At 43.0% G+C, this 18,271-nt stretch overlaps 1 protein-coding gene across 1 annotated transcript; it reads left to right on the forward strand.

The window, feature by feature from the left end:
• The first annotated feature begins 490 nt into the window (after nucleotides 1–490).
• On the forward strand, nucleotides 491–17,848 carry C2H10orf53 (chromosome 2 C10orf53 homolog). The gene is made up of 3 exons (XM_046651759.1): nucleotides 491–587; nucleotides 16,426–16,545; nucleotides 17,502–17,848. Exons 1-3 carry the CDS (start codon nucleotides 491–493, stop codon nucleotides 17,564–17,566), a joined length of 282 nt encoding a protein of 93 aa, XP_046507715.1. The 3' UTR covers nucleotides 17,567–17,848.
• Nucleotides 17,849–18,271: the final 423 nt, after the last annotated feature.

Consider the following 18,271-nt stretch of genomic DNA (forward strand, 5'->3'; position numbering starts at 1 on the left):
AATAAAAAGAAATCTATGCATAGACACCTTACAAGAGTTTCGATTCCTGCTACACCCCTGACTAGCCTGGGAAGGTTGCGCCTCAGTTTTGTAAACACAAAATACAACGTACTTCATAAAGATGGAAAAATGATTAAATGATATAATACACAGAAAGCACTCAGCACGTGGCCTGACACGTACTTTCTGTAACTGGCTGTAAACATTGGCTGTGGTTATTTGTCATTAACACTTGCCATACCAGGTTGAAATCCCATGTTTACCTGGCTATGAGGGTCTTAAAAGCAAGTTGCCTCCGACCACCAGGCCACCAACACACCTTTTGACATCCCACCAGCGGGCAAAGGACCAGAGAGCCAGGATCCTCCAGCTCCGCCTCCACCCGCCCTGGCCCCGCCCACCCGCGCGTGGCCACGCCCCTTTTCAAGGACCTGGCGGGCAGTTGCCTAGCAGTGTGTGTTGCGCCGCAGCGCCGGCAGGCGGCCCGGCCATGCCCAAGAATGCGCAGGTCATCCTGCGCTATGGGCCCTACAGCGCAGTCGGCCTGTCCGTGGAGCACCGCACCTTCCGGCTGGAGGGCCTGCAAGGTGAGCAGCCGAGCCCAGGAGGACCACTCAGCTGCGTGCACCCAGGTGCACCCCAGCCTCTGAGCATCCGTGCAGACTGTGCCCTCTGCCTGGACTTCCTTGCTTCCTCAGCCCCAGACCAAGTGCCACCTCCTCTGGAAAGTCTTCCCTGAGCCCCCACCACCCAGGGATGATTTTGCTTCTTCTGGCTTTCACCGCTTCAACATAAGAGTGGGAACAAACATGCACTGTGAGCCCAATGGGTGCCAGGCAGTTTAGACAAATTACTTTGATAGAAAGGACTACATACCCTGCTTTCCACATTGGGAAACTGAGGATCGGGAATATTAAGTGATTTTTTCCCAAGGTCATATGGCGGAGAGTCTATCCCTTGATCATTCATTCATGCAACAAACCTTTATTGAGTACCTAATATGTATTGGACACTCTTCTAGGTACTGGAGACACCATGGTGAACAAAGATACACGTCCTTGAAGTGACCTTCTCATTGCTGACTACAGTCGACAGTTGTGCCAAGCCTGGGACAGAGGAACGGATTCAGAGTGGGAGTTCCCACTGGTCATAATTGGAGGGGAGAGAGGAGAGATCTGGAAAGGTTTATTTGCTGGAATTACATTTGAGTTGAGCTTTAAAGAGTAAAGAGAAACTAATCAGTTAAAGAGAAGAAAGAGCATGCCAGGCAGAGGGACTAATATTTGCAAAGGCAGGAAGCATGAGCAAACGGTATATTTGTTAAACTGATGGAAGACGTGGCTGGAGAGGTAGACAGGGCCAGATCCTGCAGGGCCACAGAAAAGTTCTAGGCAGGGGGATGAAACTGGCTGCTGCAAGAACAGATAACAGACGGGGCCAAGAGCGGAAGCAGGGAGACAAGCCAGTGAGCTTTGAGATGGTCCAGGGGCGAGATGATAGTAGCTGGGACCAGGATAGCCATAAAGGGGTGGTGGCACTTTAAGGAAAGGCAATGGTACTCCCGGAGAGGATGGAGATGGGAGGCAAGGGTCAAGAGGATGTCTTCGGGATCCAGTCAATGTCTGGCTTGAGCGAAGTGCTGTTGGTTGGAAGTGCTCTACGCTAAAACTGAGAACACTGAAGATGGACCACAAAACATGCTCCATTTTGCATTTATTAAACTTCAACAATCAGGGAAGGCCTCCTGGAGGAGGTGGCGTTTGAATTCCGGTTTGGAGAGGGGAGGATTTCCATCGGCAGAGAAAGCTGCTTTCTCTGAGAGAACAGTTGATGGAGAAATGTCTGTTGTAAACAGCTCTGTGTTACTTGGCAATGCTTGAATGGTTTGTGGTCTTGGCTGGGGACACTGCCTAAATAACTGACTTTTTGCTTCTTCCGCCTTTTGATGAGCCCCACTCACCAGCCCGTCACCTCACAACCCACCTCTGGTTTTTGTTCACTAAATGATGAGACTAAGCAGCTACAGCATTTCTTTAAAATAAGGTGGATCTTAGGCTGGTGGAGGGGAAGCTACTTTCAAGAGTTCTCGGAGCCTTGTCATTTCCTCTGTCTCTAGGCTTTTGACTTCTGCAGACCTTTTTTTCTTTGCTCCAGTCCTAGGGGCTCCGAGCTCCTCCTCCCCAACCCAATCTCGCATTTTCCATCAGTTCAGCTATTTCTTTTTCTTTTTTTTTTTTTTTTGTACTATTTTTTTGTGGTGGTAAAATATATATAACAAAATTTGCCATTTTAGCCATTTTTAAGTGTACAATTCAGTGACATGAATGAGACTCAGAATGTTGTGCAACCATCACCACTCCTATTTCCAAATTTTTTCAGTACCCCAAACAGAAACTCTATATCCAGTGGGCAGCAACTCTGCATTGCTCCCTCCCCCCAGCTTCTGCTAAGCTATACCTACTTTCTCTCTCTCTGAATTTGCCCATTCTAGACATTTTATGTAAGTAAAATCATACAGTATTTGTCCTTTTGTGCCTGGCTTATTTCCCTTAGCATAATATTTTCAAGGTTCACCCATGTTGTAGCATGTACTAGTGCTCCATTACATTTTATGGCCAAATAATATTCTACTGTGTGCATACACCGCATTTTGCCTATCCATTCATCTGTTGATGGGCACTTTGGTTGTTTCCATCTTTTGGTTATTGTGAATAATGCTGCTATCAACACGGGTGTACAAGTATCTGAGTCTGTCTTCAGTTTTGGGGAGGCATATATCTAGGAGTGGAATTGCTAGGTCATGAGGTAATTCTATGTTAAACTTTTTAAGGGGATACCAAACCGTTTTCCTCAGCAGCTGCCCCGTTTTACATTCCTACCAGCAGTGTATGAGGGTTCCAGTTTCTTCACATTCTTGCCAACAGTTGTTCTTTTCTTTCTTTTTTTTTTTAAGTTATAGCCATCCTAGCAGGTGTGAAATGGAATCTCATTGTGGTTTTTAAATCTTTCTTTTTTTCTGCTTTTTCTCCCCAAGTCCGCCCAGCACATAGTTGTATATTTTAGTTGTGGGTCCTTCTAGTTGTGGCATGTGGGACGCCACCTCAGCGTGGCCTGATGAGCAGCGCCATGTCTGCACCCAGGATCCGAACCAGCGAAACCCTGCGCCGCCAAAGTGGAGCGCACGAACTCAACCACTGGGCCACGGGGTCTGCCCCTCATTGTGATTTTTATTTGCACTTCTCTAATGACTAATGATGTTGAGCATTTTTCATGTGCTTATTGCCCATTTGTGTGTCTTCTTTGAGGAAATGTCTATTCAAGTCTCTTGCCCATTATTTAATTGGATTATAATTTTTGTTGTTGAGTTGGAAGAGTTCTTTATATAGTCTGGATAGACTCTTGTCAGATATATGATTTGCAAATATTTTCTCCCCTGTAGGTTATTTTTTCACTTTCTTCATAGCGTCCTCTGGCGCACAAAAGTTTTTTATTTTAACCAAGTTCAATTTTTCTGTTTTTCCTTTGGTTGTCTGTGCATTGGTGTTTAAGAAAGCATCGCCAAATCTAAGGTCATGCAGATTTGCCCCTATGTTTTCTTCTGAGAGTTTTATAGTTCCTAAATTTAGATCTTTGGTTCATTTTGAGTTAATTTTTATATATGGTGTAAGATAAAGGTCCAGCTTCCTTCAAAAGATATTCACCTAGATATCCGGTTTTCCCAGTACTCTTTGTTAGAGACTGTTCTTTACCCATTGAATGGTCCTGGCTTTCTTGTCAAAAATCAGTTGACCACAGATACAGTGATTTATTTCTAGACTCTCAATTCTATTCCATTGGTCTATATGTTTATCCTTATAACAGTCCCACACTGTTTTGCTTACAATAGCTTTGAGTAAGTTTTGAAATCAGGAAGTGTAGCTCCTTCAACTTTGTTTTTTCTCAAGATTGTTTGGGCTATTCTGGGTCCCTTGAAATTCCTGTGAGTTTTAGGATGAGTTTTTCCAATTCTGCAAAAAACACCATTGGAGTTTTGATAGAGATTGTATTGACTCTGTACAATGCTTTGGAAAATATTGTCATCTTAACAATATAAAGTCTTTCAATCCATGTGCATGGGATGTCTTTCCATTTATTTAGGTGTTCTTTAATTTCTTTTAGTAATTTTTGTAGTTTTCAGTGAACAAGACTTCCACCTCCTTAGTTAAAGGAGCTTTGTTCTTTTAGATGCTATTCTAATTGGAATTGTTTTCTTAATTTCCTTTGCAGATTGTTTATTGCCAGTGTATAGAAATACAACTGATTTTCGTGTGTTGATTTTGTATCCTTCCACTCTGCTGATTTCGTTTCTCAGCTCAAACAGCATTTTTGTGGACTCTAAGCTTTTCTAGATATAAGCTCATGCCATCTGTGAATAGAGCTAGTTTTACTTTTTCCTTTCCAATTTGGATGCATTTTGTTTCCTTTTCTTGCCTAATTTCTCTGGCTAGAACTTCCAATACTGTGTTGATAGAAGTGGCAAAAGCAGGCATCCTTGTGTTGTACCTGATTTTAGGGAAAATACTGCAGCCTTTCTCCATTGAGTAGGACATTATCTGTGGATGTTTCATAGATGGCCTTTATCATGTTGAGAAAGTTCCCTTCTAGTCCCAGTTTGTTGAGAGTTTTTATCATGAAACAGTGTTGCATTTTGTGAAATGCTTTTTCTGAGTCAGTTGAGATGATTATTATGTGTTTTTGTTTCCTTCGTTCCATTAATGAGGTGTACTATTTTTATTGATTTTTATCTGTTGGGCCACTTTGCATTCCTGAGATAAATCCTGCTTAGTCAAGATGTATAATCCTTTTACTATGCTAACTACTGAGTTCAGTTTGCTAGTTTTGTGTTGCATTGCTATCCATAAGGGATATTGGCCAGTAGTTTTCTTTTCCTATAGTGTTTTTGTCTGGCTTTGGGATCAGGATAATGCTGGCCTTGTAGAATGAATTTGGAAGTGTGCCCTTCTCTTCAGTTTTTGGAACAATTTGAGAAGGATTAGTGTTAATTCCTCTTTAAGCATTCGGTAAAATTCACCAGTGAAGCCGTCTGGTCCTGGGCTTTTCTTTCTTGGGAGGTTTTTGAGTACTGATTCAATCTCCTTACTAGTTATAGGTCTGTTCAGATTTTCTACTTTTTCTTGAGTCTGTTTCGATAGATTGTGTATTTCTAGGAATTTGTCCATTTCATCTAGGTTATCCAATTCGTTGGTGTATAGTTGTTAATAGTATTCTTTTATATTCCTTTTTATTTTGGTAAAGTCAGTTGTGATGTCCCCTCTTTCATTTATTGTTTTGGTTAGTTGAGTCTCTTCTCTTTTGTTCTTAGTCAATATAGCTAAAGTTTTGTCAATTTTGTTGATCTTTTCAAAGAGCTAACTTTTAGTTTTGTTGATTTTCTATATTGTTTTCTATTTTGGCTCCACTCTAATTTTTATTATTTTTTTCTTCTAGCTTTGAGTTTGGTTGGCTCTCATTTTTCTAGTTCCTTAAGCTATACGGTTAGATCATTGTTTTTTTTTAATGTAGGCATTTGCAGCTATAAATTTCTCTCTGAGCACTGCTTTCACTGCATCCTGTTAGTTTTAATATATTGTTTTTCTTTTTCTTCCTCTCAAGATATTTTCTAATTTCCCTTGTGATTTCTTCTTTGGTTGTTTAATTTCCAAATATTTATAGATTTTTCCAGATTTCCTTCTGTTACTGATTTCTAGTATCATTCCATTGTGAGCAAAAAAGATACTTTATAATATTTCATTCTTTTAAAATTTATTTAGGGGCTGGCCCAGTGGCACAGTGGATAAGTTTGCGTGCTCCGCTTCGGCAGCCTGGGGTTCACCAGTTCAGATCCTGAGTGCAGACCTAACACCACTTGTCAAGCCATGCTGTGGCAGGCGTCCCACATACAAAATAGAGGAAGGTGGGCATGGATGTTAGCTCAGGGCCAGTCTTCCTCAGCAAAAAGAGGAGGATTGGCAGCAGATATTAGCCTAGGGCTAATCTTCCTTAAAAAAAAAAAAAAGAAATTAAATAAAATTTATTTAGACTTCTTTTGTGGCCTAAAATATGGTCTATTCTGGAGAATGTTCCATGCACACTTGGGAAGAATATATACTCTGCCTTTGGCTGGAAAGTTCTGTTTACATATGTTTGGTCTATTTGGTTTTAAAGTGCTGTTCACGTCGTCTATTTCTTTATTGATAGTCTGTCTAGACCGTTCTATCCGTTACTGAAAGTGATGTGTCATAGTCTCCAGCAATTATTGTAACACTATTTCTCCCTTCAAGTGTGTCAATTTTTTCTTTATAAATTTTGGAGCGCTCTTGTTAGGTGTGTATATATTTGTAATTGCTATTCTTCTTGATGAATTGAAACTCTTTTTGATATAGAATGTCCTTCTTTGGCTCTTGTAAACTTTTTGACTTAAAATCTAGTTTGTCTGATAATCATATAGATAAGCTGGCTCTCTTTTGGTTATTATTTGCTTGGAATATTTTTTTTCCATTTTTTCACTTTCAACCACGTTGTGTCTTTGTATCTAGAGTGAGTCTCTAGTAGACAGCATAGAGATAGATTGTGCTTTTTAATCCATTATGCCAAAATCTGCCTTTTAATCAGAGAGTTTAATCCATTTCACACTTAAAGTAATTACTGATAAGGAAAGACTTACTTCCGCCATTTAGCTGTTTGTTGCCTGTATGTCTTATTTTATTGCCTGTATGTCTTATTTTATTTTTATTCTTCAATTCCTCCATTACTGACTTTTAAAAAATTTAGTTGATTTTTTTGTCATGTACCATTTTGATTCCCTTCTCCTTTTCTTCTCAGTATATTTTACATTATTTTCTTAATGGTTACCTTGGGGATTACAGTAAACATTCTAAACTTATAACAACCTAGTTTAAGGAATATCAACTTAGTTTTCACTCGTATACAAACAATCTGATCCTATGCACCTCTGCCCCGCTCCCTTTATATTATTCTTGCCATAGATTACATCTTTATACATTGTGTGCACATTAACATAGATTTATAATATTGTATTGTTCCTTTGCCTTTTAAATCATATAGGGAAAAAAGAAGAGTTACAAACCAAAAGCACACCAAAACTGCTTTTATGATTACCTCTGTAGCTACCTTTATCCGTGTCCTTTAGTTCTTTATATGGCTTCATGTTACTCTCTAGTCTTCTCTCATTTTAGCGTGAAGAACTTCCTTTAGCATTTCCTGTAGGGCAGGTCTATTAGCGACAAATTCTGTCAGCTTTTCTTTATCTGGAAATGTCTTAATTTTTCCTTCATTCTTGAAGGGTAGTTTTGATATACATAAAATTCTTGGTTGACGGTTGTGATGGTTAGTTTTTGTGTCAACTCTCAACTGGGTTTTGGTGCCCAGTTGTTTGATCAACCACTAGTCTAGATGTTGCTGTGAAGGTATTTTTTAGGTGTGATTAACATTTACAATCAGCAGACTTTGAGTAAAGCAGATGACCCTCCATATTGTGGGTGGGCCTCTTCCAATCAATTAAGAGAAAAGTCTGCAACATCAACTCTTGCCTGAATTTCCAGTCCTACAGACTTCAGACTTACCAGCCCTCACAAGCATATGAGCCAATTCCTTAAAATAAATCCCTCTTTCTCTCCACTCCACCTCTTTCTTTCTGTCTCTGTCGATATATATAACTTGCTGGTTCTATTTCTCTGGGGAACTCTGACCAATACAAGTTTTCTTCCTTCAGTATTCTAAATATACCATCCCACTGCTTTCTGGTCTCTATGGTTTCTGATGAGAAATCATTTAGCTGTTAATCTTATTGAGAATGCCTGTACATGACAAGTCATTTCTTTTTTGCTCCTTTCAAGATTGATTCTTTGTCTTTGTCTCTTGACAATTTGACTATAATGTGTCTCAGTGTGGATCTCTTTGAGTTAATCCTTCTTGGAGTTAGTTGAGCTTCTTGGATGTGTATTTTCATGTATATTTCATCAAATTTGGAAGATTTTCAACCATTATTCCTTCAAATATTCTTTCCACCATTCCTTTTTTCTCCTTCTGGGATCCCCATTATCTGTTTGTTTGTACATTTAATGGTGTCCCACAGGTTCCTTAGGCTCTGTTCACTTTTCTTCATCCTTTGTTCTTTCTGTTCCTCAGACTCAACCATTTCAATTGTCCTGTCTTTAAGTTAACTAAGTCCTTCCTCTGCATGCTCAAATCCACTGATGAACCTCTCTAGGGAATTTTCCATTTCTGTTATTGTATTTTTCAACTCCAGAATTTCTATTTGGTTCCTTTTCAGAATTTCTCTCTTTATGGTTATTCTCATTTGGTTCATCCATCATTTTCCTGGCTTCCTTTAGTTTTTGTCCATGATTTCTTTTTGCTCTTTGAGCACATTTAAGATAGTTGATTTAAAGTAAGTCCAGGGCCGGCCTGGTGGTGCAGTGGTTAAGTTCGCATGTTCCACTTCTCGGCAGCCCGGGGTTCACTGGTTCCGATCCTGGGTGCGGACATGGCACCGCTTGGCAAGCCATGCTGTAGTAGGCATCCCATGTATAAAGTAGAGGAAGATGGGCATGGATGTTAGCTCAGGGCCAGTCTTCCTCAGCAAAAAGAGGAGGATTGGCATTAGTTAGCTCAGGGCTAATCTTCCTAAAAAAAATAAAATAAAAGTAAGTTTAATGTCTGGGTTTCCTCAGAGACAGTTTTTATCAATTTATTTTTTCCCCTTTAAATTTCTGTTACTTTCCTGTTTCTTTGTATACTTTAAAATTTTTTTGTTGAAAACTGCATATTTGACTATTAGAATGCGGTAACTCTGGAAGTCAGATTCTCCCCATTCCCCAGGGTTTGCTATTCTTAATTGTTGAAGGCTTAGCTTGTGTTCAGCCTGTTTCAACAGAGATTCCTTGAAGGGCAGGAGCTTTAAAACAAACAAAAAAATAAAACAAAAAGTCTCTCCCATTCTTTATGTATTTGCTGTATGTTGAGACACTCCTTTAACACTCATCCAGGCTATTTACAATTCTGCCTCGGCCCTTCGTTCCTGCTTTCACTGAGTCTATAGATGAACCAGTGGTGAAAGCTGGGGATCTTTCTGAGTCTTCTCTGAGCTTGCATCCTGCTCTGGGCATGCACTTGGCCTTCTAAATCCCCCAGTACATGCAGGCACTTTTAAATGCTCTAATTTCCCAAAGAAACTCTCTCCCCGACTTTTCCTCCCAGGCTTTGTGAGGCTCATCGTATGTCTCAACAGTCTTTTGCCCAGACAGCTACAGATTTTTCATTCGTCTTATAGTGTTTTCAAGCACTGCCCACGGCTTTTCCAGCCCGTGTGAGTTCCAAGTTTGGTGAAAGAAAGACAAGCGCCTTGTGTCAATCCTGTATGTAGCCCCCAGACAGGTTAGAACAGACCAACACAAGGATTTGCAAATAAGGTCTGCTGTTCTCCCTCTGGAAACAAGAACCAGGGTCCCACACTGGAAACAAGGGCGGCTATCTTCAAGACTGCCACCAAGCCAGGGAGGAGGTGGGACAAGGGCAAAAAAAGATGCCACAAAGCGTTCTTACCATTTTAAAGTTGTCTTTTCCTTGACTCAGCATTCACTTGTTGCCACCTTTGATTATTTTCCAAAGTTCTGACAAAGTTAGTTCTGACAGTTTCTGGTTGTTTTTTCAACCTTTCTACGGAAGAGTACTCCACCGTTTTGCTGATGTTTGAAGATACTTTTTATTTGAGTTTCTTACTGCTGCCACAATCAGCGTGATTGTATAGAGTGAAATTAGATCATTTACATACCAAGAATTATATTAAAGCAGGATACATAAATGAGCATTTTGTTATAATGTACAATTTACAAGTATTGGAGGGGAAAAACTCACTGCCTGGTTTGTACACAAATCCTGTCACCTCTCCTTGGTCACTTGTCTCCTGCGTACGTTCTTGGCACTGTTGGTGGAGAGACGGCATGAGCAGATACTGAGCACGAGGGCCCTGAAGTCCAATCGATCTAGTTTTAATGGTCTCCATCATTTAGTAGCTGTGTGGCCAAAGTCAAGGTCAAGTTATTTTACCTTTCTGAGCCTCAGTTTACTTAATAGTAAAATGGGAGAAAATCCCTATCTATACTGATGTGAGAATCCAATGAAAAAATGCATGTAGAGTCATGCGCACTATACTTGCACATAGTAGGTGCTTAGCAAGCATCAGTTATTATTCTAGGGGAAAGGGTCACTAGGAGGCAGAGGGGAAGTAGCTGGGGGCGTGTTGGGAGCAGCAAGCAGTTGGGTCTGGCTAGAGGATGGTGTGCTGCAAGAGAGTCAGGCCCATTTTACCCTTGGCAATAGGGAGCCAGTGAAGTTTCTTGAGCTAAGGAATGATGAGATCAAGGATGTGCCTTAAGAGGCTAATTCTGAAGGAAGAGATTAGAGAAGAAGTGGGAGAAAATGAATTTTATTGAGAAATATCAAGGTTAGAAATTACATCCTGGAGTTGAGGAGAACAACAAAGGCAAATTTGAGTCAGAAGTAATTATGACCTTAAATGACATCTATATGCAGATGAGTCCCATCTTATATCTCTAATCAGGACCTTCCATTGTCATTGTGATGTTTAGTTGGCATCTCAGACTAATACGTCCAAAATGTCTAAACCAGCCTCTTGACACTCACTCCCACACCCACCCCTCCTGCGTTCTTTCCATCTCGGTTCATAGCAGCTCCGTTCTTTCAGTTACTCAGGCCAAAAGCCTTGCAGGCATCTTTCCCTCCTCTCCTTCCATCAAACTCCTCATTTAGTCTAGCAGTACATCCTGTTGGCTGTGTCTCCAAAGCATCCTGACGGAATTCAACCACTTCTTACCCTCCCTACAACCACTCTCCACCTCTTTGTCCAAGCCAGCATCATCTCCTGCCTTGACCACTGCCCCGGCCTCCTCACTAAGCTCCCTGTGACCACTCTTGTCCCCTCCAGTCTGTTCTCAGCACCAAAGCCAGATGAAGCCATTAAACCTGAGTCAGAGCATGACCCGTGCCTCCAAGAACTTTCCAGCGGCTCCCAGCTCACTCAAGGCAGAGCCAAAGGCTTACAGTGGCCTACCAGGCTCCTAGTGACCTCTTTGACCTCACTTCCTCCATCTCTAATCACTCACTCTGCCCCAGCCACCTGCCTCTTCACTGACCTTGACGTTCACCTTGGGGCTTGGCAGATGCTCCAGCTGGAATAACGCTTCCCCAGATTCCTGCATATCTTCGTTCTTCACTCTCTCTCAGCCTTCAGGTCCTTCTCAGACCTTCGTAGACAGGCCTTCCTTAAGCATCCCCATCAAAAATGTCAACACTTCCCTCTGCCTCCCTCTTCTTTATCTCCCTTCCCTCCTCTCTTATTTCTTCTTAATGCTCATAGGTATCTAACATAACACGTATTTCACCCTTGTACCTAGTTATCCTTCTCTCCTGCTGGGATGGATGCTTCGGAGGAGCAGGGGTTCTTGTCTCTTCTGTTCTCTGCCGCGTCCCAGTGTCTGGAGTTGTGCCTGGCATGCCTTAAAGATCCATAAATATTAGTTAAAATGAAGCCACATGGAGCTGAATGCTGGGACCACAGGACGTGAGACTGTGGAGGAAGCAAGAAAAGACAGAACTGGGCAGACCGCAGGAATTGGCAGGGGCCCCTCCGAGGGGCACAGAGGTCAGAGAGAAGCTGGAGGCACAGGAGGCAGGTGAGAGGAGAATTTCAAGAAGAAAATGGTTCTTGGGCACCAAACTGTTAAGCAGGAGTTATCTCTAGAAAAAGATGAATTTATGGTTGGTAAAGGATATAGAAAAGAGCATTCTTGAAGACTTGTATTAGGAGGGTAAATTGGCACAGCCACTTTTGAGGGCAACTTGGCAGTGTCTTAAAATTTAACCACACATTGCACAATCCAGTTATTTCGGTTCTCCCATATGTATATATATATATGAAATATATTCACAAATGTTCAGGGAGGCACGCCCATGAATGTTTTCTGCAGTGTTTCTGGTGACAGTGAAACATTCGAAACAACCAGAAAAAGGAATGGCTGAATAAATTACGGTACATGCATCGCGTGAAATGCAATGTAGTAGATCTCTGTATATTGACAGGGCTGGATCGCCACAACACAGTGTTCAGGGACTAAAGCATGCTCCTGAATTCCACGTACACTATGATCCCACTTCTGTTGAAAAAGACAAAGGGAGGGAGGGGGGAGGAATTACGGGTGACTTTTAAAATTCTGTCCTTTAACTTTGCGGGAATTTTTACAGTTTTTTAAAAAATTGTGGGTCTGCATTCCATTTATAATCTGATAAAATTTTAGAGTTTAAAATATATTTCTTTTGCCAGCAGAAGTACTTTAAAGGAGCGAGAAAGGAGATAGGGCAGAGCGTCAACCTGCTGGGAGGGCCGGGGAGAACGGAGCGAGCCATTGAGTGTGCTGATGGTTGTTCACCTCCGAAAGCACAGGTTTAGGAGAAGCTGGGCTGAAAATTCTGACTGCAGGAGGAAAAGGAGTGGGGAGAGATGAGGAAGCAAAGGGCACAGATCGGGGTGGGGCTATTTGGGGAAGATCAAGGGGAGAACTCATATGGTTGAAGGAGACTTGAGTGTTGCAAGGTGTCAGCAGGTGGCTGATTGTTGTCAGCTTTGTATATCCCTGAATGATAATGCCTGTAATTCCGGCAGCCAACATTTGCGGAGGGCCGATCACAAGTGCCAGGGAAGCAAATCAGGGAGCATCATCTCCCCATCTCTGTCCCACACTCCACCCACCGCTTTAGACCAGAGGAGGCCGCCACAGCAAGCACGAGAGGTGCACAGCAGGCCTTCATCTGTAAAATCTGCATCTGAATTCTGGGTATTTCTTTAAAAATTATAGCCCTTTATTATTTCCCGAAGGCCTGCTGGTTTTGGAACTGTGCCTGGTCTTTCCTGAACTTGCTACGCCTTAAGCGGTCTGAAAAGTTGTGTTCTTTATTACCCACGAATTATAATAGCTCAGCAAAAATGTCTCTCCTCTGGCCTCAATACTGACGAAGCTAAACCAACTAATGCTTAACAGAAAGGTCGAAGTCGTTTTCCCTGGCCGTGGTTTCTCCTCGCCTGCTGTACGTAAGTCTGCCAAATGACTGGCTAAAAGGAACTAGAAGGAATTGAAAATGGTCCATAAAAGGAGAATCCGCCTTTATTGAGCGAAGCTGCTCGGGGTGCCTTCCTCCGTCACTAGCTCTCGGTTAGCTGCGCACATTAGTGGTTGTCGGCATTGCGTCTGTGCCCAGCGGACGAGGGGAGATGCCTGTCTGTCTGTTTGCCTTGACTTCCTCCCCAGCAGCCTTTAAATCATTCACAGACGGTGCACAGTCCCGCCAGCACTGGGAAGAGGGATGGTCCTCTGTGTCCCTTCCGCTTCCCCAGATCCCCCTTGAAGAATGAGGTGCCACTTCAAAGAGGCAGGCATGCTGCAGGTGGTCTTACAGCTTCTGGTTGATTTATGCTGGAGTCGAGCCGCTGCCTTTGCAAAGACTTTGTTGCAAGGAGTTTATTTATCTGACCTTTCTTTGAATAGACAACCCCATAGCAGCTCATAGGAAAAAAATGGGTCCTCCGTGGAGAGAGGTGGCATTTGGATGAGCTGCAGGAATTCTGGGGCTTCTCTGAGTTTGATCCCTTAAGCCTGCGCTGGCTGCCCTACAGCAGGGCTCAACGCATCCTCCACCGATGAGAAGGGGACAGGTGTCCTGAGGGTGAACAGACGATGGAAACTCTGAAGGGGCTTTTCGCTTTAATGAGAATCAGGTCATTCAGGATCCACAAGAGCCATTGGAGGTGCCCAGCGCCGTTAGGAGCGTGTGGATTCGACAAACTCCATTAACACCAGGCACTTGGGCCGGATTGTGGTCCATGAGAGAGGCATGTGCCCTTAAAGGCCCCAAGAGCCCAGGCTTCGCGACTGAACAGAAGGTACAGTGAAGAGTGACGTGCTCTCTTAAGAGGATTTCTTCCTGCTGGGCTTCGTTTGCTGAGACATGAGGCAGAACCCCATTATTCTGCACACCCCACCTCCACAGGGTGGGTTATTCAGTGGATCAAACCCTGTTTCTTAGACACACCTTGCCATGAAACAGTGCTGCTGTTCTCCTAAAAAAACCCCAAACCCAGATGCTATTTGGGCACAAGGCTGGGTCAGATGAGCCCTGCAGGGAAAGACCTGTGGGACGCTGAGGGGTGCGTGCGTTCCTGGGGCTCCTCCAGCAAAGCCCCCTCCTCACTTGCACTGCGGTCACTGTGATGGGCCCCAGATGGGACCTGAGCCCTCCTTTGCTCCAGAACCCCCGGGCCTTAGAGAGCTGGTGTTGGGTGTTAGTAGGATGGAGGCAGCACCATGCCCCCAGAGGTGGGGCGTAAGGTAGGAGTGGAGAAGCTGTTTTGTTCCTGATTTCTGCCTATCAAGTTGAAGTACATTGCCCAGGACCGTCTTCAGATAACGCAAAGCCAAGGTCGTAGGGGCCGAATTGCCTCCCACCTACCCACTTGCGGCTTTGCCCTCTCCAGCTATACCTGTCCTCTCCTGAGGGGGCGCTGCTGGGGGGAGTATAGGACGCCTGGAAATCTCTGCCTATAGACTGCCTTTATGGTTCCCAGACCAACCGCTGGCCATTCCAAACTGGGTGGACTGCTTCCTTTAAACAAGTCGTTGGTCCAAGCCGAGCGCCTTCCTCCAAAGATGTTTAGGAACAAGACACTTAAATAGGATACAACAGCATAAATATGTCAAAGAAAAAGATGCGAGTGTTCTGTAGAAAGAGGCTTTAGCTGACGCGAGGTCAATTAGGGCCGCCCCTGGGTGCCCAAGGAGCGCTCTCTTGTTAATGGTGATCCACGCTGAGTTGCTTTCTGAAGTTCCTTTCCAGAAGTGAAATTAAAATCACGCAATTAAAATGTTCACAGTTGGGGCTGGATGTTCTCGAACTGATTGAAAGAGGAAGACGTGGACACGCCAACATTTTGAAAGAGCAATTGTCTCTGTAATTAAGTGCAACTAACTGACATAACTGTCTGCTTTTCTCCACCTAAGACGATGGAAATGCTAAGACTTTTAAAAACATGCCCGCTAGCTGATTTCACTTTCCAGCCTAACCAAAATCCTCACTGGCGTGTGAAGGCTGCCAAAGGTGGTGACTTCCGTCACCAGCTCCAACGCCAATGTGACGGGGTGAACATAGCGAGAAAACTGGGGACAAACATGTTGGAGAAAATCGAGCTCCCGGGCTGTTCAATGCCTGTCATTTCTCCTAAATCCATCTACTCTCGCATTTCCACAATAGAGAAGAAATCTAACCACTTTTCTGTAGCCGATCTCTGGGGAAGGAGCCATAATTCAATGTAATTCATAATTCAAAAGCATAACCAAAATGCAGATTCCAGAGATGAGAATAAAAGCTTAGTCCATTAGCTTTTTTCAAAAACATTGTTTTCTGATTGTTATAGAAGATCTGGAAAATGCTAAAAGAATAAAAAGGAAAAAGTTTCTCATAATCTCAACACAGAGAGAGAACCACTGGGTATTTTCTTCTTTTTTCCTATTATGTATACATATTTTAATTAATGTTGAATATATATTTTAATATATGTTATATGTATACCCTGATTTTTTCCTTATATTAAAAATATTTTTCTTGCTATTAAAAATTCATAAACATTTTTTGAAATGTCCAAATAAAATCTCATCATATGGACTTACCACCATTTACTTGACCATCCTCTTGTTATTGGGCATGTAAGTTATTCACAGTATTTTGCTATTATAATACTACAGAAAGGAACATCTTGTTGCAAAAATCTGCCTGTATTTCTGATTTTTTTCCTTAGAAACCTTTCTTACAAGTACAATTTCCTGTCCAGAGATTAGAATCATTTTTTAATTCTGATTTATTTTAAAGTTTTTGAGGGTTTTGGCAGGTGTTGTCAAACTGCCATTCAGAAGGGTGACCAATTTATATTTCCACCAGCAAGGTTAAGAGGTTACCTCATTTCCCAAATCTCCTTCAACGTTGAATATTGTCTCTATAAGAAAAGCTCAAAAACTCTTTCTAAAGAAAGCTCATATTTTAACAGATCACATGGCGCGGGGGCAAATGACAACCAAAGCCTGAATTGCTCAGGTCTCTGTCTGTGCTTCCTGGCAAAGCTGAGGGCACGTGGGGGCCAGCACCAGGTAGGTGCCCCCCAGGGCGGTTGAGTTATAGCCATGGGCAACTGGACAGCAGACCAGCTGCTGTCATCCACGAGGACATCTGCACGTCTGCTGAACTGGGAGTCTATCATGGGAACAGTGACATGGGGTCACTCATGTCCTTCTCCATGTTTTCCAGTTGTGTTGGCCAAAGATGGACACCACGTCATCCTGGAGAAGATAGAAGAGCGGAACTTGGTGGAACTCGTGGTGAATGAGGAAGTTGTATTCCACTGCAACATCAATGACTTGGAGTTCGGTGAGCCCGTCCAACCAGCATCCTGCCTCCTCTGAGGCGCTCCAATTTCTAGTTGAAGTAATCAGTGTGTCAGGCCGACATTCAAATTGGGTTTCTTTCTGAGTCTTAAATTCTTACTCGAAGCCCTGTGCTTGGTGGTGCATGAAGGATAGCATCCTAAACCCCACACAGTAAGGTGCTTGATGCTCAGGGCTCTTCCCAGAACACCGGAAACAGAAGAGGAACAGAAAAAATGAAGTTTTAGCCCTAGACTTCCAAGGATTGGTGGAAATTTAGGGATAATAAGTTGTTTTGTTTTTTTCTTTTCCTTTTTTTTTTTTTTGCATTGTAGTAATGTGTGTTTCATTATTATTTGCCTTCAAAATGGTTTTTGTTCCATTTGATTATTCTATCGAGGCTTGCTAAGAAATTAGAGTTGATATGCCAGCAGTGCCTGGCTTTATCAGCAATGTTGCAAGAATTTCTTTACCCTGGAGACCTTCTGGCCTGGAAGGCTGGCATTGTGCCTACCTCACTCTGTTCAGAAGCAAAAGCTTTGGCAATCCACTAATACTTTACTAACGGCTAGTTAAAAATTTACGTGTCTGTGTACTTTGAAAATGCTCTTCTAGTGGAAGCTGGATGTATGTCTTATACAACATGAAATTGTTGGGGCCTGCCCCGTGGCCGAGTGGTTAAGTTCACGTGCTCCGCTTCGGCGGCCCAGGGTTTCACTGGTTTGGATCCCGGGCGCCAACATGGCACCGCTCATGAGGCCGTGCTGAGGCGGCGTCCCACATGCCACAATTAGAAGGACCCACAACTAAAATATAGAACTATGTACTGGGGGGATTTGGGGAGAAAATGCAGAAAAAAAAAGAAGATTGGCAACAGTTGTTAGCTCAGGTGCCGATCTTTAAGAAAAAAAGAAATTGTATGTAAAGCTGACCAAAGGAAAATTGTATCTGTTTCCCTAGGAGGTGATGGTGACCTAGACCCCCTGTGCGCAGCGGCCAGGATAGCCGTGCTAAATGCCTACTGATGTCCTCACGGAACAGGCGTGTGAAGCCAACAGAACAGTAGCTGCCTCCGGCTGTTCTGTGATACAAACAAAAGTGGCCATTCTGGGCCGTCGACGCTGGACTCTGCCGCTCCAAACGAGGCAACACCAGCCTGTCCTTCAGCCTGCACGGCATAGGACTTCTCACCTGGCTGCAAGGACACGGGGCCCAGAAAAATCATGAAACCATATCATTTGCAGCATCTCTCAGTCTCTACCCATAGGGAGAGCCCTCCAATATCAGGTACACGTTGAGCTGAAGGAAACAATAAAATGCAATCTAATAACAAGGCGCCATCCCTTACTAATAACGCATAGTTGCCAGAAGCACCTGAGATTCCATTCCGTAGTAAGCAAAGAGGTAAAATTAAAGATGAGCAGGAGAGGGGAGGGCTGGGGAAGGGAGAATAGTGGCCTTTGAAAATCTGAACCGAAAGTTAATGTCAGTATTTGGGAATCTGGCTATTCCTACGGATTTATTTCTTACTCCGAACGGAATAATATTTAAAATGCTAACATATAATTACCTAAAGTCAAATCTTCAGTCATTCTCCTTTAAAACAAGAAAATAATCTGCCTTCCAACAGACTGTTCTGAAGAGGGCTGGAAAGAGGCCAGGGCAGGAGGGTCAAGTGGCTCACCTGTCCCTCTGGAGGAAAACACAGTCCCTCGGAGTTAAGGAAGGGT

The sequence above is a fragment of the Equus quagga genome, chromosome 2 (assembly GCF_021613505.1).
Source record: "Equus quagga isolate Etosha38 chromosome 2, UCLA_HA_Equagga_1.0, whole genome shotgun sequence".
In the NCBI taxonomy this organism is placed as follows: Eukaryota; Metazoa; Chordata; class Mammalia; order Perissodactyla; family Equidae; genus Equus; species Equus quagga.

What these genes read in the sequence shown, in the direction of transcription:
- C2H10orf53 (XM_046651759.1), top strand. Translation starts at nt 491, where the DNA reads ATGCCCAAGAATGCGCAGGTCATCCTGCGCTATGGGCCCTACAGCGCA. An exon ending in CCGGCTGGAGGGCCTGCAAG is followed by an intron (nt 588 to 16,425) that starts GTGAGCAGCCGA and finishes CATGTTTTCCAG; the next exon opens with TTGTGTTGGCCAAAGATGGA. An exon ending in CATCAATGACTTGGAGTTCG is followed by an intron (nt 16,546 to 17,501) that starts GTGAGCCCGTCC and finishes CTGTTTCCCTAG; the next exon opens with GAGGTGATGGTGACCTAGAC.